Genomic DNA, 24,035 nt, shown 5'->3' on the forward strand with positions numbered 1-24,035 from the left:
TTTGTGTTTTGCCTGCTCTTGTTTTCTAGGAGTTTGAGATGTAGGATTAGGTCATTTATTTTAGATCTTTCTGTCTTTTTAATACATGAACTCATGGGTTAAACTTTCCTCTTAGGACTGCCTTTACTATGTCCCATACATCCTGATAGGTTGTGATTTCATATTCATAGCTTCCAGGAACCTTTTGATTTCCTTTCTTATTTATTCTATGACCCACACATCATTGAGCAATGTGTTATTCAGCCTCTGATTACTTGTGTGCTTTCTGCTATTGTTTTGTTGTTGAGTTCTAGTTTTAATGCATTGTGATCGGTGAAATGCAGGGAGTTGTTTCTATTTTTTTTATATTTGCTGAGGCTTGTTTTGTGCCCAAAGATATGATTTATTTTGAAGGAATTTCCATGGGCTGATGAGAAGAATGTATATTATGCTGTTGTTGGATGAAGTAATTTGTAGACATCAGTTAGGTCTACTTGGTTTATGGTGTCATTTAGTTCTAGGATTTCTTTGTTGATTTTTCTGTTTGGATAACCTTTCTATTGGTGATAGAGTGATATTAAACTGTCCCACTAACACTGTGTTGGAGTCTATATGTACTTTTAAGTCCTTTAGTGTATGCTTGGTGACATACACTGACTCAATGCAATGACATTGGGTGCATATATGGTGAAAATTGGTATTTTTTTTGGTGTATTTCTCCTTTTATTAGTTTGAAGTGACCTTCTTTATCTTATTTGACCAGTGTAAATTTGAAATCTATTTTGTCTGATATAAGTATTGCTACTCCTGCCTGTGTTTGGGGACCATTGGCTTGGTAAATCTTCTTCCAGCTTTTCACCCTAAACCAGTGTTTAGCAATCAGTAAGATAGGTCTCTTTTATTTATTTATTTAATTAATTTATTTTCTCTTTTATTCATATATGCATACAATGTTTGGGCCATTTCTCCCCCCTTCCCCCCACACACTCCCTTACCCCAGCCCCCTCTCTCTACCCCTCTCCCCCTTCTCTTCCAGGCAGAAACTATTTTGCCCTTATCTCTAATTTTGTTGAAAAGAGAGTATAAACAATAATAGGAAGGACCAAGTGTTTTTGCTAGTTGAGATAAGGACAGCTATACAGGGAGTTGACTTGCATTGCTTTCCTGTGCATGTGTGTTACCTTCTAAATTAATTAAAAAACTGAAACTAGATCCATGTTTATCACTCTGTACTAGTATTAACTCAAAATGGATCAAGGATCTTAATATCAGACCCCAAACTCTAAAGTTGGTACAGGAAAGAGTAGGAAACACTTTGGAAGTAATAGGTATAGGCAAGGACTTCCTCAATAGAATCCCAGCAGCTCAGCAACTAAGAGAAAGTATAGACAAATGGGACTTCATAAAACTAAAAAGCTGAGACAGGGATTCCAAGATGGCGGCTAGAGGTAGGAAGCAGAAAGCGACCCTCCTATAGTGAAATCTTGGAGAGACGCTGGAGACACACTTTGCAGGCATAATCACTGAGAAAAGGCATAACTTTGACCCCTCCACATCTCCAGCTGGTGCAGAGAATCTCCACTTCACGTTAAATGGAGAAACGAGGAGGGCTCCCGGGGCCGCCAGTGGCCGGCGCCCATATGGCTTGGGAAGAGGCAGAGCAGGTGAGCTTTGCGGTACTGCGGTAGCCCCACAGACAAGCCTGGACCAGAGCAGCATAGCCCCCTGGACAGACTGACCTCCACCTGGGAAAAAAAGAGAAACTGAGTAATAAGCAATAAGAACAGTTAAGACACGCGGGAAAGAGGGTGGGGCGCCCTGAGCGCTGCAGATTGGGGGGAGGGAATCCTTCCCGGGACTGTAAATAAACAAGCCGCCCTGGCTGGAGAGCCTCTGGCGGGAGCGGGGCGCGTGCCCAGCAAACAGGAGCAGGGAAGCTTGTAAGAGTGGAGGAGGAAAGACCCACTTCCCACGTGAACTGTAAACAAACATGGGGCCGGCAGCAGCAGCAGCACCACCCAGTAAGCAGGAGCAGGAAAGCTGCTGAAAGTGGCAGTGGGAGGAAAACTTAAGAGGAGAGGGGGAAGACCCACCTCCCACATGAACTGTAAATAAACATGCAGGCCTGACAATGCGGGGCAGTGTCACCTTTCCCAGTGCTTGGAAAGGGGAAAGCCTGTAGCAGAGGCTCCCGCACAGGAGAACTCTGAGCAAACAAAGCCTGTGGGACCAGCTGAGTGCTAGCTCACCCCAGAGATCTGCATAAATAATGCCTCCAGCTACAGGCTGAGAGCAGTAGGCAGGCAAGCCACAGTTGGAGATACCACTCTCAAAACTGTCTCCAGACGCTTTTTTTTCTTTTTCTCCCTACCTTTGATGAGAGAACAACTGAATTACACCTGCAAGCCGAAAAACTTACTGAAACTGTATTGCATTTGAACTGGGGACACTTGGTGGGGCTTTTTGTGTGTGTGTGTGTGTGTGTGTGTGTGTGTGTGTGTGTGTGAGTGTGTAGTTTTGTTCTACTTTATGCATCCCCTTTGATGAGACAACTACAGAACAACATCTGAGGCACCAACTCCAGGACTGGAGATTGAGACGGACACACAAATTATTAAGAATGAAATTGCATTGCATATAAACTTGGAAGTTTTTTGGTTTTTTTTTTTAATTTTCTATTTTCCACTTTATTTTAATTCATTATTATACATACATATTACTTTAATTTACTTATTTTTATTTTTTTATCTTTGAATTTTCAATCCTCTCTCTGTCTCTCTAATGTCTGTTCAGCTTACTGTTGATTAGTACACTAACACTCCCTGTTTATACCTTTGAAACTCTCTTGTCTGATACCTTGTTCTGCTTTCTCCCATCTCAGCTCACTCTTCCATTCTAAATATTACCATTGTTATTATTACAAGCTAGAAAAATACTTAATTACACACAGTACAGGGACAGTAACAACACCAAGGACAATGACGGGAAGACAGAAAAAACAGGGAAACCAGTTTCCCCACAGCAAAAAATTAGTACAGGAACCAGAGGGGAATGAAGAGAACAGAAACTCAGATCCAGACTCCAACAAAATGAAGATAAACTATGCCAAAGGACCCAATGAAGCCCACAAGAATAATTTAAAAGAAGACATACTACAAGTACTCAATGAGAATTTTATAGAGATGATACTGGATAGGGTCAACCAAAATGTACAGGAGACACTCAAGAAATTCCAAGACGACAAAAATAGAGAATTTGAAAAAGCAAAAGAAGAAATAAAGGAAACCATAGAAGCACTGTATAAACACCAAAGTGAAAGAGAGAACACAATGAATAAATGGATAAATGAACTCAGGACAAAAATAGACAACAATAAAGAAGAAAACTGCCAGGATATGGAAAACCTCAGAAAAAAGAACGAAACAGAACTGCAAAACAAAACGGAAGGCCACTCAAGCAGAATAGAACAAACAGAAGACAGAATCTCAGAACTTGAAGATGAAATGGTAATTAAAGGAAAAACCGAAGAACTATTAATTAAACAACTCAAGACCTGTGAAAAGAAAATGCAAGAATTCACTGACTCCATCAAAAGACCAAACTTGAGAATCATGGGCATCAAAGAAGGAGAAGAGGTGCAAGCGAAGGGAATGCGTAAAATATTCAACAAAATAATTACGGAAAATTTCCCAAATCTAGAGAAAGATATTCCCATACAGATGCAAGAGGCCTCCAGGACACCAAACAGACCAGATCAAAATAGAACTACTCCATGACATATCATCATTAAAACAACAAGTTCAGAAACTAAGGAAAGAATATTGAAGGCTGTAAGAGAGAAAAAACAAGTAACATACAAAGGTAAACCCATCAAAATCACAGCAGACTTCTCAACAGAAACATTAAAAGCAAGAAGAGCGTGGGGTGAGATCTTCCGGGCACTGAATGAAAATAACTTCAACCCCAGGATACTCTACCCAGCAAAGCTATCATTCAAAATAGATGAAGCAATAAAAGTCTTCCATGATAAGCAGAAACTAAAACAATATGTGACCACAAAGCCACCATTACAAAAGATTCTGCAACGGATCCTGCACACAGAAAGTGACACCCAACTTAACCATGAAAAAGTAGGCAGCACCAAACCACAGGATAAGAAAAAGCAAGACAGTAGAGAGTAACATCAAGTTAGGTACACACAATCAAACCTTCAAACAATTAAGACAACTAAATGGCAGGAATCACCACATACCTATCAGTACTAACGCTTAATGTAAATGGACTTAATTCACCCATCAAAAGCACCGTTTGACAAAATGGATCAAAAAAGAAGATCCAACAATTTGTTGCTTACAGGAGACTCATCTCACCGACAGAAATAAGCATATGCTTAGGATGAAAGGCTGGAAGAAGATTTACCATGCCAATGGCCCCCGAAAACAAGCAGGAGTAGCAATACTTATCTCTAACAAAGTAGACTTCAAACATACATTGATCAAACGAGATAAAGAAGGACATTCCATACTAATAAAAGGGGAAATAGACCAACAGGAAATAATAATCATCAATCTGTACGCACCCAATGTCAACGCACCCAATTTCATCAAACATACCCTGAAAGACCTAAAAGCATATATAAACGCCAACACAGTGGTTGTGGGAGACTTTAACACTCCATTATCATCAATAGATAGGTCTTCCAAACAAAAACTCAATAAAGAAACCAAGATCTAAAATATGCAATAGATCAAGTGGACCTAGTAGATGTCTACAGAACATTTCATCCAACCTCTACACAATATACATTCTTCTCAGCAGCCCATGGAACCTTCTCCAAAATAGATCATATCCTAGGGCACAAAGCAAGCCTCAGCAAATATAAGAAAATAGAAATAATACCGTGCATACTATCTGACCACAATGCAGTAAAAGTAGAACTCAACAACAAAAAGTAAAGACAGAAAACATGCAAACAGCTGGAAACTAAATAACTCATTACTTAATGAAGAGTGGATCATCGATGCAATAAAAGAGGAAATGAAAAAGTTCCTGGAAGTCAATGAAAATGAAAACACAACCTACCGGAACCTATGGGACACAGCTAAGGCAGTCTTGAGAGGAAAGTTTATAGCCATGAGTGCATATATTAAAAAGATTGAAAGATCCCAAATCAATGACCTAATGATACATCTCAAACTCCTAGAAAAACAAGAACAAGCAAATCCCAAAACAAATAGAAGGAGAGAAATAATAAATATAAGAGCTGAAATCAACGAAATAGAAACCAAAAAAACCATACAAAGAATTAATGAAACAAAAAGTTGGTTCTTTGAAAAAATAAACAAGATCGACAGACCCCTGGCAAACCTGACTAAAATGAGGAGAGAAAAAACCCAAATTAGTAGAATTAGGAATGCAAAAGGGGAGATAACAACAAACACCATGGAAGTCCAGGAAATCATCAGAGACTACTTTGAGAACCTATATTCAAATAAATTTGAAAATCTAAAAGAAATGGACAGATTTCTAGATACATATGATCATCCAAAACTGAACCAAGAGGAAATTAATCACCTGAATAGACCTGTAACACAAAATGAAATTGAAGCAGCAATCAAGAGTCTCCCCAAAAAGAAAAGTCCAGGACCTGATGGATTCTCTGCTGAATTCTATCAGACCTTTAAAGAAGAACTGATACCAACCCTCCTTAAACTGTTCCATGAAATAGAAAGGGAAGGAAAACTGCCAAACACATTTTATGAAGCCAGTATTACACTTATCCCAAAACCAGGCAAAGACACCTCCAAAAAGGAGAACTATAGGCCAATCTCCTTAATGAACATTGATGCAAAAATCCTGAACAAAATAATGGCAAATCGAATTCAGCAACACATCAAAAAGATTATTCACCACGACCAGGTAGGCTTCATCCCAGGGATGCAGGGGTGATTCAACATACGAAAATCAATAAACGTAATAAACCACGTTAGCAGAAGCAAAGACAAAAACCACTTGATCATCTCAATAGATGCAGAAAAAGCCTTTGATAAGATCCAACATCATTTCATGATAAAAGCTCTAAGAAAACTAGGAATAGAAGGAAAGTTCCTCAACATTATAAAAGCTATATATGACAAACCTACAGCCAGCATTATACTTAATGGAGAAAAATTAAAACCATTCCCTCTAAAATCAGGAACCAGACAAGGATGCCCACCATCTCCACTCCTATTCAACATAGTACTGGAATTCCTAGCCAGAGCAATTAGGCAAGAAGAAGGAATAAAAGGAATACAAATAGGTAAAGAAACTGTCAAAATATCCCTATTTGCAGATGACATGATCCTATACCTTAAAGACCCAAAAAACTCTACTCAGAAGCTTCTAGACATCATCAATAGCTATAGCAAGGTAGCAGGATATAAAATCAACATAGAAAAATCATTAGCCTTTCTATACACTAACAATGAGCAAACGGAAAAAGAATGTATGAAAACAATTCCATTTACAATAGCCTCAAACAAAATCAAATACCTAGGTGTAAACCTAACAAAAGATGTGAACGACCTCTACAAGGAAAACTATACACTTCTGAAGAAAGAGATTGAGGAAGACTATAGAAAGTGGAGAGATCTCCCATGCTCATGGATTGGTAGAATCAACATAGTAAAAATGTCGATACTCCCCAAAGTAATCTACATGTTTAATGCAATTCCCATCAAAATTCCAATGACATTCATTAAAGAGATTGAAAAATCTACTGTTAAATTTATATGGAAACACAAGAGGCCACGAATAGCCAAGGCAATACTCAGTCAAAAGAACAATGCAGGAGGTATCACAATACCTGACTTCAAACTATATTACAAAGCAATAACAATAAAAACAGCATGGTACTGGCACAAAAACAGACATGAAGACCAGTGGAACAGAATAGAGGATCCAGATATGAAGCCACACAACTATGAGCAACTTAGCTTTGACAAAGGAGCTAAAAATATATGATGGAGAAATAGCAGCCTCTTCAACAAAAACTGCTGGGAAAACTGGTTAGCAGTCTGCAAAAAACTGAAACTAGATCCATGTATATCACCCTATACCAAGATTAACTCAAAATGGATCAAGGATCTTAATATCAGACCCCAAACTCTTAAGTTGATACAAGAAAGAGTAGGAAATACTCTGGAGTTAGTAGGTATAGGTAAGAACTTTCTCAATGAAACCCCAGCAGCACAGCAACTAAGAGATAGCATAGATAAATGGGACCTCATAAAACTAAAAAGCTTCTGTTCATCAAAAGAAATGGTCTCTAAACTGAAGAGAACACCCACAGAGTGGGAGAAAATATTTGCCAATTATACATCAGACAAAGGACTGATAACCAGAATATACAGGGAACTTAAAAAATCTAAATTCTCCCAAAACTAATGAACCAATAAAGAAATGGGCATGTGAACTAAACAGAACTTTCTCAAAAGAAGAAATTCAAATGGCCAGAAAACACATGAAAAAATGCTCACCATCTCTAGCCATAACGGAAATGCAAATCAAAACCACACTATGATTCCACCTCACCCCTATTAGAGTAGTCAGCATTAGAAAAACCACCACCAACAGGTGTCGGTGAGGATGTGGGGAAAAAGGAACCCTTGTACACTGCTGGTTGGAATGCAAGCTCGTGTAACCACTCTGGAAAAAAATTTGGAGACTTCTTAAAATCTAAACATAGATCTGCCATATGATCCAGCAATCCCACTCCTGGGAATATACCCAAAGGAATGGGACACAGGTTACTCCAGAGGCACTTGCATACACATGTTTATTGGAGCACTATTCACAACAGCCAAGTTATGGAAACAACCAAGATACCCCAATACTGATGAATGGATTAAGAAAATGTGGTAGCTACACATCAAACAAAGGACTGATAACCAGAATATATAGGGAACTTAAAAAACTAAATTCTCCCAAAACTAATGAACCAATAAAGAAATGGACAAGTGAACTAAACAGAACTTTCTCAAAAGAAGAAATTCAAATGGCCAAAAAACACATGAAAAAATGCTCACCATCTCTAGCAATAAAGGAAATGCAAATTAAAACCATGCTAAGATTCCACCTCACACCTGTTAGAATAGCCATCATCAGCAACACCAAAAACAACAGGTGTTGGCGAGGATGCGGGGAAAAAGGAGCCCTCTTACACTGTTGGTGGGAATGTAGACTAGTCCAACCACTCTGGAAAAAAATTTGGAAGCTACTTAAAAAGCCAAACATCAATCTACCATTTGATCCAGCAATACCACTCTTGGGGATATACCCAAAAGACTGTGACACAGGTTACTCCAGAGGCACCTGCACACCCATGTTTATTGTGGCACTATTCACAATAGCCAAGTTATGGAAACAGCCAAGATGCTCCACTACTGATGAATGGATCAAGAAAATGTGTTATCTATACACAATGGAATTTTATGCAGCCATGAAGAAGAATGAAATGTTATCATTCACTGGTAAATAGATGGAATTGGAGAACATCATTCTGTGTGAGTTTAGCCTGGCCCAAACGACAAAAAATCATATGTTCTCCCTCATATGAGGACATTAGATCAAGGGCAAACACAAGAAAGGGATTGAACTTTGATCACAAGATAAAAGCGAGTGCACATGAGGGAGATATGAGGATAGGTAAGACACCTAAAAAATTAGCTAACATTTGTTGCCCTTAACGCAGAGAAACTAAAGCAGATACCTTAAAAGCAACTGAGGCCAATAGGAAAAGGGGACCAGGAACTAGAGAAAAGGTTAGATCAAAAAGAATTAACCTAAAAGGTAACACCCACGCACAGGAAATCAATGTGAGTCAATGCCCTGTATAGCTATCCTTATCTCAACCAGCAAAAACCCTTGTTCCTTACTATTATTGCTTATACTGTCTCTTCAACAAAATTAGAGATAAGGGCAAAATAGTTTCTGCTGGGTATTGAGGGGGTGGAGGGGAGAGGGAGGGGGTGGGGTGGGTGGTAAGGGAGGGGGTGGGGGCGGGGGGAGAAATGACCCAAGCATTGTATGCACATATGAATAATAAAAAAATAAAAATTAAAAAAAAAAGAAAATGTGATATTTATACACAATGGAATTCTACTCAGTCATGAAGAAGAATGAATTCTTATCATTTTCAAGTAAATGGATTGAAGTGGAGAACATCATCCTGAATGAGGTTAGCCAGGCTCAGAAGACCAAAACTCGTATGTTCTCCCTCATATGCGGACTTTAGATCAAGGCAAATACAGCAATGGGAGTGGACTTTGGTCACACAATAAGGCGAGAGCACAGAAGGGAGGTGTGAGGATAGTTAAGAAACCCAAAAAAGCCACAGTAACATTTGATGTCCTGAATGCAGAGGAAGTAATGCAGAAACTTTAAAGTGACAGAGGCCAATTGGAAAAGGGGACCAGGAACTAGAGAAAAGGTCAGTTCGAGAAGAATCAACTTAGAATGTTACACATATGTACATGGAAGTTATGCTAGGAATCTCCCTGTATAGCTATTTTTATCTCAACTAGCAAAACCCCTTAGTCCTTCTTATTATTGTTTATACTCTCTCTTCAACAAAATTAGAGATAAGGGCAAAACAATTTCTGCCTGGAAGTGAGAGAGTAGGGGGGAGATAGGGATGGGGGGAAGGGAGGGGACGGGGAGAAGTGGGGAGAAATGACTCAAACATTGTATGTACATATGAATAAAAGATATATTTTTAAAAAAGATTAGTTGGAATTGTGTGGTGAGGCAAGACTTCCAGATCATACATGGTGGTCAGAGCTGTTTTTTTTTTCACTAGGCAGCAGGCTTCATTGCTTTTCAGCAGCAGCTCTGTTTGGTCAGCTCCTCCCCCAGAAAGGTTGAGCAACTCTGTTTTGAATGCTTCCCTCTGTTCTAGAGATCCATCACCTGCCTTGCTTTGTGAGGTTGGTCTGTCATCCCCACGCCCACCCCACTCTCAGCCTTTGTGCTTTTCCCCATCTCTGCTGAGTGTTGGCAGCAGCTCTTGGAGGTTGGCTTCTTACCCTGCCCCAGCTCTCAGCATTTGCTGGTTTACCTGCATTAGTTTACTGAGAATTTGGCTCCTTGTCCCACTCCCATGTCTGGGGAAGATTCAGCATTCTACTCCCACCTTGGTATTAGAATATAGTTCACTGTTTATGTTTTTCAGTTTTTCCTGGGGGGAGGGTTCAGTCTGCCAAAGGGCTGTGCTGGATTATTTTCCTGAGGTGTGGGTAGGGGAGTGTTGTGTGATGTTCACCTGTCCATTCTGCAGGTTCATGCAAGCAGTTTTGGAGCTGGCTAGTGGGGAGAAATGGCCCACTGTTTTTGAAAGTGGCATTGTGCAGGAAGGCTTTCCACGAGCTAGGGGTCCAGGATGTCACAGAGTTTGATTCTGATTGATGATTTGTCTTCTGTTCATTGGGAGAAAAAAAGAGAATAAAAAGAAAAGAGAAAAAAGAAATGGCTGGGGTGCTTGTTTTTCCTGTGCTGGACACACCTTGCAGGCTGTGCCACATGGGATTTTCATGACTGTTAAGTGCAATTAATGGCTGATTTAAGAGACAGTCTTTGAATTTTATATGCACCTATTGTGATCATGGTTATTATTTTTGACAGGAGCAATCAGAATTACCCAAGTTTAGCTCTGATGTCTTGAGTTGGTTTCTGGTGTCATGGAGCTTGGGATTTCTGATTCCCTACCTTAACTGCCATTTTGGATATCTCAGTCCTGATTTTAGAGGAAATGCTTTTTATACTGAGTTTTTCCCCACTCAGTATAACTATGGTTGTGAGTCTGCTAGATATAGCTTTTATTATATTATGGTACAATCCCTCTATGCCTAATTTTATCAAAGGGTTTATTTTTTGAAAACTAAGTCTTTTTATTATTATAGCATCAAGAATGGTTTTCCATCATTTTTAATTTTGCTACATTGATTGAGATGATATAGCATTTTTATCCTTGATTCTATTTATGTGTTGTTTTACATTTATTGATATGCATATGTTGAATTCTCCTTGTAACCACATAATGAAACCAACTTAATCATGATACACCATCTTTTTAATGTGTTGGTTGAATTCAATTTGTAAGTGTATTATTAAGGATTTTTGCAGCTATGTTCATTAGGAAAATTGGCTTATAGTTTCCTTTTTTGTTTTGGTATCAAGGTGATAACATCTTTTAAGAATGAATTTGGAACAGTTCCTTACCTTTCCATTTTTATGGGCTAGTATGAACAGCAATAATATTAGTTCTTTAAAAGCAGTGAATCCATCTGGATCTGAGCATTTCTTTGTTGGGAGACTTTTTATTACCATTTCAATGTCATTGTTTGTTATTGATCTAGTTAGGATTTATATGTTTTTCATTCAAAATTTTGGTAAGTTGTATATACCTAGGAATTTATCCATTTCTTCTAATATTTCCAGTTTATTAGAATATGATTTTTCAAAATATTTCTTAATGATATTCTAGATTTCAGTGATTTCTGTTGTGGTATTTCCTCTCTTGTCTCTATTCTCATTTATTTGGACTTCCTCTTTCTTTTGGATAGTGTGGCTAAGAATTTGTTAATATAATCTCTCTTTTTTTTTTCTTTTATTATTCATATGTGCATACAAGGCTTGGTTCATTTCTCCCCCTGCCCCCACCCCCTCCCTTACCACCCACTCGGCCCCCTCCCTCTCCCCCCATCCCCTCAATACCCAGCAGAAACTATTTTGCCCTTATTTCTAATTTTGTTGTAGAGAGAGTATAAGCAATAATAGGAAGGAACAAGGGTTTTTGCTGGTTGAGATAAGGATAGCTATACAGGGCATTGACTCACATTGATTTCCTGTGCGTGGGTGTTACCTTCTAGGTTAATTCTTTTTGATCTAACCTTTTCTCTAGTACCTGTTCCCCTTTTCCTATTGGACTCAGTTGTTTTAAGGTATCTGCTTTAGTTTCTCTGCGTTAAGGGCAACAAATGCTAGCTAGTTTTTTAGGTGTCTTACCTATCCTCACCCCTCCCTTGTGTGCTCTCGCTTTTATCATGTGCTCATAGTCCAATCCCCTTGTTGTGTTTGCCCTTGATCTAATGTCCACATATGAGGGAGAACATACGATTTTTGGTCTTTTGGGCCAGGCTAACCTCACTCAGAATGATGTTCTCCAATTCCATCCATTTACCAGCGAATGATAACATTTCGTTCTTCTTCATGGCTGCATAAAATTCCATTGTGTATAGGTACCACATTTTCTTAATCCATTTGTCAGTGCTGGGGCATCTTGGCTGTTTCCATAACTTGGCTATTGTGAATAGTGCCACAATAAACATGGATGTGCAGGTGCCTCTGGAGTAACAGTCTTTTGGGTATATCCCCAAGAGTGGTATTGCTGGATCAAATGGTAGATCGATGTCCAGCTTTTTAAGTAGCTTCCAAATTTTTTTCCAGAGTGGTTGTACTAGTCTACATTCCCACCAACAGTGTAAGAGGGCTCCTTTTTCCCCGCATCCTCGCCAACACCTGTTGTTTTTGGTGTTGCTGATGATGGCTATTCTAACAGGTGTGAGGTGGAATCTTAGCGTGGTTTTAATTTGCATTTCCTTTATTGCTAGAGATGGTGAGCATTTTTTCATGTGTTTTTTGGCCATTTGAATTTCTTCTTTTGAGAAAGTTCTGTTTAGTTCACTTGCCCATTTCTTTATTGGTTCATTAGTTTTGGGAGAATTTAGTTTTTTAAGTTCCCTATATATTCTGGTTATCAGTCCTTTGTCTGATGTATAGTTGGCAAATATTTTCTCCCACTCTGTGGGTGTTCTCTTCAGTTTAGAGACCATTTCTTTTGATGAACAGAAGCTTTTTAGTTTTATGAGGTCCCATTTATCTATGCTATCTCTTAGTTGCTGTGCTGCTGGGGTTTCATTGAGAAAGTTCTTACCTATACCTACTAACTCCAGAGTATTTCCTACTCTTTCTTGTATCAACTTAAGAGTTTGGGGTCTGATATTAAGATCCTTGATCCATTTTGAGTTAATCTTGGTATAGGGTGATATACATGGATCTAGTTTCAGTTTTTTGCAGACTGCTAACCAGTTTTCCCAGCAGTTTTTGTTGAAGAGGCTGCTATTTCTCCATCGTATAATCTTAGCTCCTTTGTCAAAGATAAGTTGCTTATAGTTGTCTGGCTTCATATCTGGGTCCTCTATTCTGTTCCACTGGTCTTCATGTCTGTTTTTGTGCCAGTACCAAGCTGTTTTTATTGTTATTGCTTTGTAATATAGTTTGAAGTCAGGTATTGTGATACCTCCTGCATTGTTCTTTTGACTGAGTATTGCCTTGGCTATTCGTGGCCTCTTGTGTTTCCATATAAATTTAACAGTAGATTTTTCAATCTCTTTAATGAATGTCATTGGAATTTTGATGGGAATTGCATTAAACATGTAGATTACTTTGGGGAGTATCGACATTTTTACTATGTTGATTCTACCAATCCATGAGCATGGGAGATCTCTCCACTTTCTATAGTCTTCCTCAATCTCTTTCTTCAGAAGTGTATAGTTTTCCTTGTAGAGGTCGTTCACATCTTTTGTTAGGTTTACACCTAGGTATTTGATTTTGTTTGAGGCTATTGTAAATGGAATTGTTTTCATACATTCTTTTTCCGTTTGCTCATTGTTAGTGTATAGAAAGGCTAATGATTTTTTATGTTGATTTTATATCCTGCTACCTTGCTATAGCTATTGATGATGTCTAGAAGCTTCTGAGTAGAGTTTTTTGGGTCTTTAAGGTATAGGATCATGTCATCTGCAAATAGGGATATTTTGACAGTTTCTTTACCTATTTGTATTCCTTTTATTCCTTCTTCTTGCCTAATTGCTCTGGCTAGGAATTCCAGTACTATGTTGAATAGGAGTGGAGATAGTGGGCATCCTTGTCTGGTTCCTGATTTTAGAGGGAATGGTTTTAATTTTTTTCCATTAAGTATAATGCTGGCTGTAGGTTTGTCATATATAGCTTTTATAATGTTGAGGAACTTTCCTTCTATTCCTAGTTTTCTTAGAGCTTTTATCATGAAATGATGTTGGATTTTATCAAAGGCTTTTTCTGCATCTATTGAGATGATCAAGTGGTTTTTGTCTTTGCTTCTGTTAATGTGGTGTATTACGTTTATTGATTTTCGTATGTTGAACCACACCTGCATCCCTGGGATGAAGCCTACTTGGTCATGGTGACCAAGTCTTAATAATTTGGGTGTCCATCTCAATCTCCAGTCCTGGAGTTGGTGCCTCAGATGTTGTTCTGTAGTTGTCTCATCAAAGGGGATGCATAAAGTAGAACAAAACTACACACACACACACACACACACAAAGCCCCACTAAGTGTCCCAAGTTCAATTGTAATACAGTTTCAGTAAGTTTTTCGGCTTGCAGGTGTAATTCGGTTGTTCTCTCATCAAAGGTAGGGAGAAAAAGAAAAAAAAGCGTCTGGAGACAGTTCTGAGAGTGGTATCTGCAACTGTGGCTTGCCTGCCTGCTGCTCTCAGCCTGTAGCTGGTGGCATTATTTATGCAGATCTCTGGGGTGAGCTAGCACTCACCTGGTCACACAGGCTTTGTTTGCTCAGAGTTCTCCTGTGCGGGAGCCTCTGCTACAGGCTTTCCCCTTTCCAAGCACTGGGAAAGGTGACACTGCCACCGTGTTGTCAGGCCTGCATGTTTATTTACAGTTCATGTGGGAGGTGGGTCTTCCCCCCTCTCCTCCAAAGTTTTCCTCCCACTGCCACTTTCATAAGCTTTTCTGCTCCTGCTTACTGGGCAGTGCTGCTGCTCCTGCCGGCTGCCATGTTTATTTACAGTTCACATGGGTAGTGGGTCTTTCCTCCTCTCCTGTGGAGTTTTCCTCCCTCCTCCACTCTCACAAGCTTCCCCACTCCTGGTTGCTGGGTGCGCGCCCTGCTCCCGCCAGAGGCTCTCCGGCCTGCCCGACCTGTTTATTTACAGTCCCGGGAAGGATTCCCTTCCCCCAATCTTCAGCGCTCAGTGCGCCCCACCCTCTTTCCAGTGTGTCTTAACTGTTCTTATTGCTTATTACTCAGTTTCTCTTTTTTTCCCAGGTGGAGGTCAGTCTGTTCAGGGGGCTATGCTGCTCTGGTCCAGGCTTGTCTGTGGGGGTACCGCAGTACCATGAAGTTCACCTGGTCCACGTCTTCCCAAGCTGTATGGGTGCCGGCCCCTGGCGGCCCCGGGGGCCCTCCTCGTTTCTCCGTTTAATGTGAAGTGGAGATTCTCTGCACCGGCTGGAGATGTGGAGGGGTCAAAGTTATGCCTTTTCTCAGTGATTATGCCTGCAAAGTGTGTCTCCAGCGTCTCTCCAAGATTTCACTATAGGAGGGTCGCTTTCTGCTTCCTACCTCTAGCCGCCATCTTGGAATCCTCAATCTCTCTTTTCAAAGGTCTATCTTACTGCATGTTTGAATTATTGTTTTGGTCTGTAGTTCATCTATTTTTGCTTTTATCTTTATTTCTCTCCTTTTGTGAGTTTTGGGTTAGGTTTATTGTTTTTTCTAATATTTTGAGGTGCATCATTATGTTATTTAGTTGAGTTGAGAACTGTTTTTTAAAAAATGTAGGCACTTACATCTATGAACTTCTCTGTTAGGATTGCTTTCACTTTATCCTATGGATTATGGTATATTACAGTTCCATTTCTTTTTGATTATAGAAATTAAAAAATTTACCCCTGATGTCTAATATTCACCATTTGTTCAAAAGTGTAGTTTTTAAATGCCAAGTGTTAAAAAAAACTTCTGAAGTTTGTCTTGCTGTTGATTTTTAGTTTCATACTATTATGGTTAGAAAAGATGTGAGAAATTATTTCAGACATTTTTATTTGTTCAGACTTGCTTTATGGCCCATGGTGTGAACTTTTTTGGAAAAAATTTCCACCAGAAGATAAAAAAATATGTTCTGTGACAGTTGGATGGAATATTCTGTAGCTGTCAGCTAAACTTGTTTGATTTGAAATGTTATGGAATTTCAATGTTTCTTTGTTGAATTTTTGTGTGTATGGTCCATCTATTGGTGAAAGAGGGGTGTTAAAGTCACTCACTATTGTATTCTATTGGGTCTATGTTGATCTTTATGCCCAGTATGGTCTGTTTGATAAAACTGGATGTTCTGACATTTGGTATATCTATCTATCATCTATCTATCTGTCTATCTATCTATCTATCTGTCTATCTATCTATCTATCTATATCTTCTGATTGATTCTGGCTTGAAGTCTATTTTGTAAGATTATTAATGTAGTCATTCCTGTTTGTTTTCTGCTTCAGTTTTCCTGGAATACAACTTCCTATCCTTTCACTTTCAGTCTTACATGTCTTTGCCAGTAAAATCAGTTTTTTTTCCATTATCAAATTGTTGGGTCTTGCTTTTTGATCCAATCAGTCATTTTGAATTATTTCATTTGAGAATGAAGACCATTTACACCAAGGTTATTCTTAAAAGGTATATATTAATGCCAACCATTTCATAGCTTTTCTTCTATTTATGCTTTGTATGATTGTATGATTGATGTACACTTCTTTCTGCCTTATTTATCTTAGAGTTTTGATGTTTTACTGAATTAATCATTTTTGCTTTTATCCTATTTATTTTTTGTTGATCAATTCTAGTGAGATTCATTCTTCCTTATGGACTCATGACTGCATTTGTCTAGGACTTCTTTCAGTATGTTCTGTAATGATGGCTTCAGGGGTCATAAACTTATTTCATTTGTTCTTTCTTACCTTTGAACTATTTTGTTTCTCCTTCAACCTTGAAGGATAGCTTTGATGGATCTGGTATTCTAGCTTGGAATTTATTTTCTTTCACTGCTTGAAGTATTCCACTCCACTATCTCCTAGGGAAATCTGCCATTTTTCTTATAGGTTTTTATTCATATGTGACTTGCTACTTCTCTCTTGCAGTTTTTTCTTTTGTTCTGAACCTTTGGCAGTTTAGCTATAATATGTCCTAGAGAAGTTCTTTTTTGGTTATGTCATGTCTATTTGGAGCTCCAAATGTTTCCTATGTCAGATGTCCGTCTCATTCCTAATATTTGTGAAATTTTATTTTTATTTCACTGAATATATTTTTTATGCTTTTAGTTTGTATATCCTTACCTTCTTCCAACAAAAAGATTCTTAATTTTGGTCTTTTTATATTTTAGTAGTATTGCATATTTTGTTCATTCTTACTCTTATTACTGTTTGAATGTTCTGTTTTGTCACCTGAATCTTCAAATCTGATATTCTGTCTTCTGCTCAATTGAGTCTATTGGTGAGGCTTTTGACTGAGTTTTTTTTATTTGACTTGAAATTTTTTTTGTTAGCATATGGTAGCTACACAAGGGGATACATTGTGACATTTATATATGTGCTTACAGTTTATCTTAATTAGATTCACCCCCTCCATCTTTCTTTTCCATCCTCCTTCCCTTCTTTCTTAGAACAATTTCAGCAGATGTCATTGTTTTATTTTCATACATGAATACAAAATACAGCCATCATATTTACCTCCCTTCACCCTCTACTTATGCCCTCCCCATCCCACTGGCACCCACCCCCAGCCAGAATCTGTTTTCTCTTTCTGTACTTCATTTAAAAAAAACATTTTTGTTGATATAAGGCAGTTATGCAGAGGGTGTCATGGTAGTTTCACAGAAGTTGTCATATATATTCCATATATGCAATATATATATCCTTATATTAAGGATATATAACAAATTAGATTCTTTATTTGTTCATTTCCATTATTCTCCCTCCTACTCCATGTCCCTTCTGAAGGTGATTTCAGCATTCCACATTAATTCTTGTATAGAAAGTGCATCAAGCAAATTCACCTACTTTTACCCTCTTCATGCACCCTCCCTTTTCCACTAGTGCCCTCCTCTTATCATGACTGTATGACTTACTGGTATTTTAGTTTCCAAGATTTTCTGTTTGATATTTTTCTGAACCTCTGTCTCTTTATTGAACCACTGCTTTATACCCTGCATTACCTTTCTTATTTAATTTGGCTATTTGTATCTTCTTTGATTTCATTAATCATTTTTGTACTCATTCTTTTGAGTTCTTTGAGTCATTTCATGTACTTCAATATCCTTGGAATCAGTTACTAACTTTTGGAGGAGTCATGTTGTCTTGTTTTTTCACATTGCTATGTTGAGATTCATGCATCTTTTGGAATGAACATCTCTTCTACTTCTATGTGAGGACCTTGTTAAGGGCCACTCCTATTGGGCATTATGCCTTGGTGTATCAGTCTGTTGTGTAGAGTTGAAAACCCTCACACCCCTATGTTTCCCCTATTTTGACTACTAGCTGATTTAATACTTACTATCAAAGAATCAATATTGATAAATTATTATTGCTAAAGCCCATATATTGGGGCTCATGACTTGTGTTATGCTTTCTACAGGTTCCAGAAAGAATAGTTTCATTGCATTAAAAACCTCCTTATCTTCTATCTGTTCATCCCTTCCTTTCCCTTAAGCCCTAGAAACCACTGAACATTTTAATAACTCCATTGTTTTTCCTTTTTTGTAATGTCATACAGTTGAAATCACAGTACATAACCTTTTCAGATTGGCTTCTTACACTGAGAAATATGCATTTAAGATTCCTCCATATCTTTTGGTGATTTGGTAGCTCATTTCTCTTCATCACTGAATAATATTCCATTATGATATACACCAGTTTATTTATCTACTCATCTATCAAAGGACACTTTGTTTGCTTTCAATTTTAAGCAATTATTAATAAAGCTACTAACAATTATTCATGTGTAGGTTTGTGTTGATATAAAATTTCAACTCTTTTGGGCAAACTCTAAGGAACATGCTTATGAGTATGTTTTTTCAAACATTCTTACATAGTAGCCATGTTACATTTTTGCATTCCACCAACAGCAAATGAATGTTCCTTTTGCTTTACATCCTTGTCAGCATTCCATATTGCTGGTGTTTCTGGCTTGGGCCAGTCTGATATGCTTGCAATGGTATTTCATTTTAATGTGCAAATCCCAGTGAAATATAATTTTTTTCCACCTGTTTATTTTCCATTGTTTTTGTAAGGCATATGTTCAGATTTCTGGCCCAACTTTAATTGGGTTCCTTGCTTTCTTATTGAGTTTGAATAATTTCCTGTGCATTTTGGATGCCAATAGTTTATCAAATATGTATTTTGCAAAAATTTTTCTCCCACTCCATCTAGGCATATGATCCATTCTGACTTATTATTATTATTTTTTTAATCTTTGATACTTGGTCAAAGATCAATTGAATATTTTTGTATAGGCCTATTTCTGGTCTTTTTATACTTTTCCATTAGCATATTCTTTTGTCAATACTATGTGTCTTGATTATTGTAGCTTTATAATAAGTATTGAAGTTATGTAATATTTGTCTTCTGACTTTGTTCTTTCCTTTCAATATTGTATAGGTTATTTTAGGTCTTTTGTTTTTTCATCCATTGAATTATTGTCACATTTTTGTACTTTTGTGTCCTTTGAGATTTCATGTGGGAGACTAAGTTATTCTATTTTTTGTTAGGCTCTGCTAAGCAAGAACAAACCACAAACCCAGGAGCATCATAAAAAGCCCTTGACTTGCTATGCTTAGAGACTCCAGGCTGCAACCAAGTCTCTTTCTCTTCACTTTGCTGGCCCGCTAGCCATGAGACTCCATGTATTCCTTTATGCTGTTCTTCTCTTTTTGACTTCCTTACCCTCAGGTAAGTTGGTGGCTGATTAAAGGGGTCTGCACATTAGACGTCTTTCTGGAAAGGCAGAGAAGATCTTGGAATCAATTTTACAGTTGTGGAAACCTAATAGCAACAACTTCACTAGAATTGTAATAGAAAAAAATAGAGAAGAGACTCCATTGTCATTTACTAAACTGCTAAATAAGGCCACATTCTGCTTGACGTGTTCTCTGCATCTCAGGACTCCTTGGTAAGGCATGGAAATTTATCTGCAGGTAGGTAGATCTGTCAGGACTATTTGCAGGACAATCTGTTATACTCACTCACTAGGAAAGAAGAGACTCGGAATCTGATCATTGGGAGCTAGTGCTAAGTCACATGGATCTGAAAGTTTATGGGAAAAGAAAATCATCTAAAAGGATGATTAGTCCAGAATCAGTGAATAGTCAAAGAATATCTGTTAGGCAACATGGAGTTAGAAAGGGAGGAAACTCATAATATTTGTAGGATTGTTCAACATATAAATAAAACCCAATATAAAACAGAGTTTACAAAATCATTATTGTATATGGTTATAAATGAAAAAATGAGTTATGAGGACTAGAGAAACAGCTAAAGAAATTTCATACAAATAAGTAAGACCCAAGGTATGATGATCATGGTACATTAGAGGTTTATCACACTAATGGTTAACACATAACTGTGGATGTGAAAGAATGTGAATGATTAAAATTTAATGGACTATGCATGCATCTTGGAACTTAAGAAAATGAAGCATTAAAAACATAAAGAAAAAAAAGAAAAGGAAGTGATAAATGCAAAAATAGAAATTAATGAAACAAAGAGAAAAAAATGAATGTATAAATGATCCATACAACTAAAAGTTGTTTTCTGAAAGCTAATATAGTTTATAGCAAGTTGGTGACATTGATAAAGAAAGCAAAAAATCATGCTTTAAGTATCCATTTCAGGAACAAATAGGTTGACATTAGAATAGATGTTCCAAATATTCAAAGAAAAATTTAAAAAGTATGTTATATATGTGCATAGTATATTCTATTCTCTCTTGTGTACTTATGAATTTCTCTGTTCTAGTTCACTGTATCAGTGCTACTCCAGTAACTTTCTTCCTACTCAATTATCACAATCAACATACAAATATGCTATTGTTTCTCTGATCCTAAGGAAAAAATTACTTGCTTTTCTTGAGATAGAAGATATCACACCATATCTTTGCTCTATTTTGCATTTAAATACCTTAAAAGAGCTGTGTATATTCTCAGTCTTAATACCTTCTCTTCTTATTTTTTCTTAAATATAACCATGCAGATATTCTCCCCATTTCTTCTACTCTGCTTTTGTCTTTATCCATTTATCATCCTCGATAAAAACCCTGCTTTTGTCAAATCACCAATAACTTTCATGCCATTGTATCCCATGGCCATTCATCACTGCAACCCTGCTTGGTCTATTATCAGCACTTTATACAAATGGCTACTTCCCTCTTCATAATACACATTCTTTACTTGCCTTCACTTGATTCTCAGACAATCTCACAGAAGACATCTCCTCAGTCTGTTGCTGCTTCCTCCTCTTTTTTGGTGACTGTTGGAGAGCCTGAGGACTCAGTTCCTGATCATCTCTACATTCATTGCTCTGTTTCTCCATTCACTCCTTAAGGGTGGAGGCCAGCCCCATGTATTTAAATTCTTCTCTGGACCTTTCTTCTGAACTCCAGACTTGTAGTGAATTATCCAGCAGCAATCAGATATCTCTTAATTTCAAGATTAATATATTGGCTGGGCACCAGTGGCTCACCCCTGTAATTCTAGTTACACAGGAGGCAGAAATCAGGAAGATTGAAGTTTGAAGCCAGCCCCGGCAAATAGTTCTATGATACCCTATCTCAAAAATCCCTTTACAAAAATAGGGTTAGTGGAGTGGCTGAAGGTGAATGCCCTGAGTTCAATCCCCAGTGCCACAAAAATGATTAATATATCTTTTTTTGCCATTGTAATTGAAACTTTAATTACTATTCAATAAACAGATAATTTCTTTCCAAATTTCTGGCTAGAATACAGAAAGTGATTGATATATTTTTAGTTAAGCACTTTAAGCAAACTCTAATATTAATCTATCCATGCCCACTACATTTATTATCCATAAAACAAAAACAATGATAAAAATCATTCCAGTGCCATTCTTCACTTGAAATCAGAATGAATGTCACCCAAAAGAAAAATAATACAACAGACAAAAGCTACAAAAATATTGCAAAACTACAGACTTTAAAATTTTAAACTGGTTATTTCAACTTGATTGATTTGCTCCAAGTATGCAAAAAACTTTTAAAGGATTAATTACAGTAATATTTAGTCAAGAAATAAGACTAATGATACTCCTCTGATTGTGGTCAGTTATAGAGCCATAGAGCCAATTGTAGGTGCTAAGCTCTTCATACACCAGGTTTTTGTTTTTTAAGGTTTAAATATATTGATATGTATTAATTACAACTATGGTAATAATGATATTGATAACAACTATTCATCAAGTTCCTACTGTGAACTTGTTTGTTTTTTGTTTATTTATTCACATGTGCATACATTATTTGGGTCATTTCTCCACCCTGCCCACCCCCACCCTTTCTCCCCCTCCCCTCCTCAGTTTCAGGCAGTTCCCATTCTGCCCTTATCACTGATTTTGTTGAAGAAAGGACATATGCATAATAAGAAAGACAAAGCGTTTTTGCTAGTTGAGTTAAGGATAGCTATACAGAAAGATACCTACTATTGCTTTCGTTTACCCATGTGTTACGACCCATGTTGATTTAACTCTATCTTATCTTTACCTTGGTTCCTGATCCCCTGCTCATGATAACCTCTGTTATTTTAAGGTTTCTGTATTAGTTCCTCTGGAGTGGGGACATCAAACACTTTCATGTTTTGGGTTTTCTACCTATTCCTGTATCTGCCGTATGTGCTCTCCCCTTGTCATGTGATCCAAGTCCAACAGCATTGCTGCATTTCCCCTAGATGTAAAGTCTGCATATGAGGGAGAACATATGAGTGTTAGTCTTCTGGGCCTGGCTGACCTCGCTCAGAATGATGTTCTCCAGTTCCATCCATTTACTGCAAGTGATAAGATTTAATTTTTCTTCATGGCTGAGTAAAATTCCATTGTGTACAAGTACCATATATTCTTGATCCATTCATCAGTAGTGAGGCATTTTGGTTGTTTCCATAACTTGGCTATTGTGAATAGTGCTGCAATAAACATGGGTGTGCAGGTGCTTTTGGAGTAAACTGTGTTGCATTTCTTTGGGTATATCCCTAGGAGTGGTATTGCTGGATCATATGGCAGGTCTATTTTTAGATTTTTATGAAGTCTCCAAATTTTTTTCCAGCGTGACTGCACCAGCTTGCATTCCCACTAAGGGTTCCTTTTTTTCCACATCCTTGCCAGCACTTGTTCGTGGTGGTGTTTTGGATGATGGCTATTCTAACAAGAGTGAGGTGGAATCTTAGTGTGGCTTTAATTTGCATTTCCTTTATGGCCAGAGATGGTGAGTATTTTTTCATGTGTTTTTTGGCCATTTGAATTTCTTCTTTTGAAAAAGTTCTGTTTAGTTCAGTTGCCCATTTCTTATTTGGTTCATTGATTTTAGGAGAGTTTAGTTTCTTAAGTTTCCTGTATATTCTGGTTATCAGTCCCTTGTCTGATGTGTAGTTGTCAAATATTTTCTCCCACTCTGTGGGTGGTCTTTTCAGTTTAGAGACCATTTCGTTTGTTGTGTAGAAGCTTTTTAATTTTATGAAGTCCCATTTGTCCATCCTTTCTCTTAGTTGCTGTCTGCTGGGATTCTATCGAGGAAGTCTTTGCCTATACCTATTTGCTCCAGACTGTTTCCTCTCCTTCCAGTAATAACTTCAGAGTTTCAGGTCTGATATTTAGGTCCTTGATCCATTTTGAGTTGTTACTAGTATAGGGTGATAGACATGGATCTAGTTTCTGTTTCTTGCAGATGGGTAACCACTTTTCCCAGCAAAATTTGCTGAAGAGGCTGTCTTTTCTCCATTGTATATTTTTGGCAACTTTGTCAAAAATAAAGTGGTATAGTTGTGTGGGTTCATATCTGGGTTCTCTATTCTGTTCCACTGGTCTTCATGTCTGTTTTTGTGCCAGTACCTATGCTGTTTGTATTGCTATTGTTTTGTAATATAGTTTAAAGTCAGGTATTGTGATACCACCAGCATTGTTCTTTTGACTGAGTATTGCCTT

General features: G+C 37.6%; 1 protein-coding gene across 3 annotated transcripts in view; it reads left to right on the forward strand.

Moving 5' to 3' along the window:
- LOC141416471 (beta-defensin 109-like) overlaps nt 1-24,035 on the forward strand; it is a 187,391-nt gene that overhangs the window by 148,974 nt on the left and 14,382 nt on the right. For all 3 annotated transcript variants that reach the window (XM_074053458.1, XM_074053460.1, XM_074053459.1), the window contains one exon: nt 19,607-19,787. In XM_074053458.1, coding sequence (XP_073909559.1) covers nt 19,730-19,787 — 58 coding nt within the window. In that variant the 5' untranslated portion in view covers nt 19,607-19,729. The remainder of the gene's footprint in view (nt 1-19,606; nt 19,788-24,035) is intronic.

Source organism: Castor canadensis, chromosome 14 (genome assembly GCF_047511655.1).
Source record: "Castor canadensis chromosome 14, mCasCan1.hap1v2, whole genome shotgun sequence".
NCBI lineage: Eukaryota > Metazoa > Chordata > Mammalia > Rodentia > Castoridae > Castor > Castor canadensis.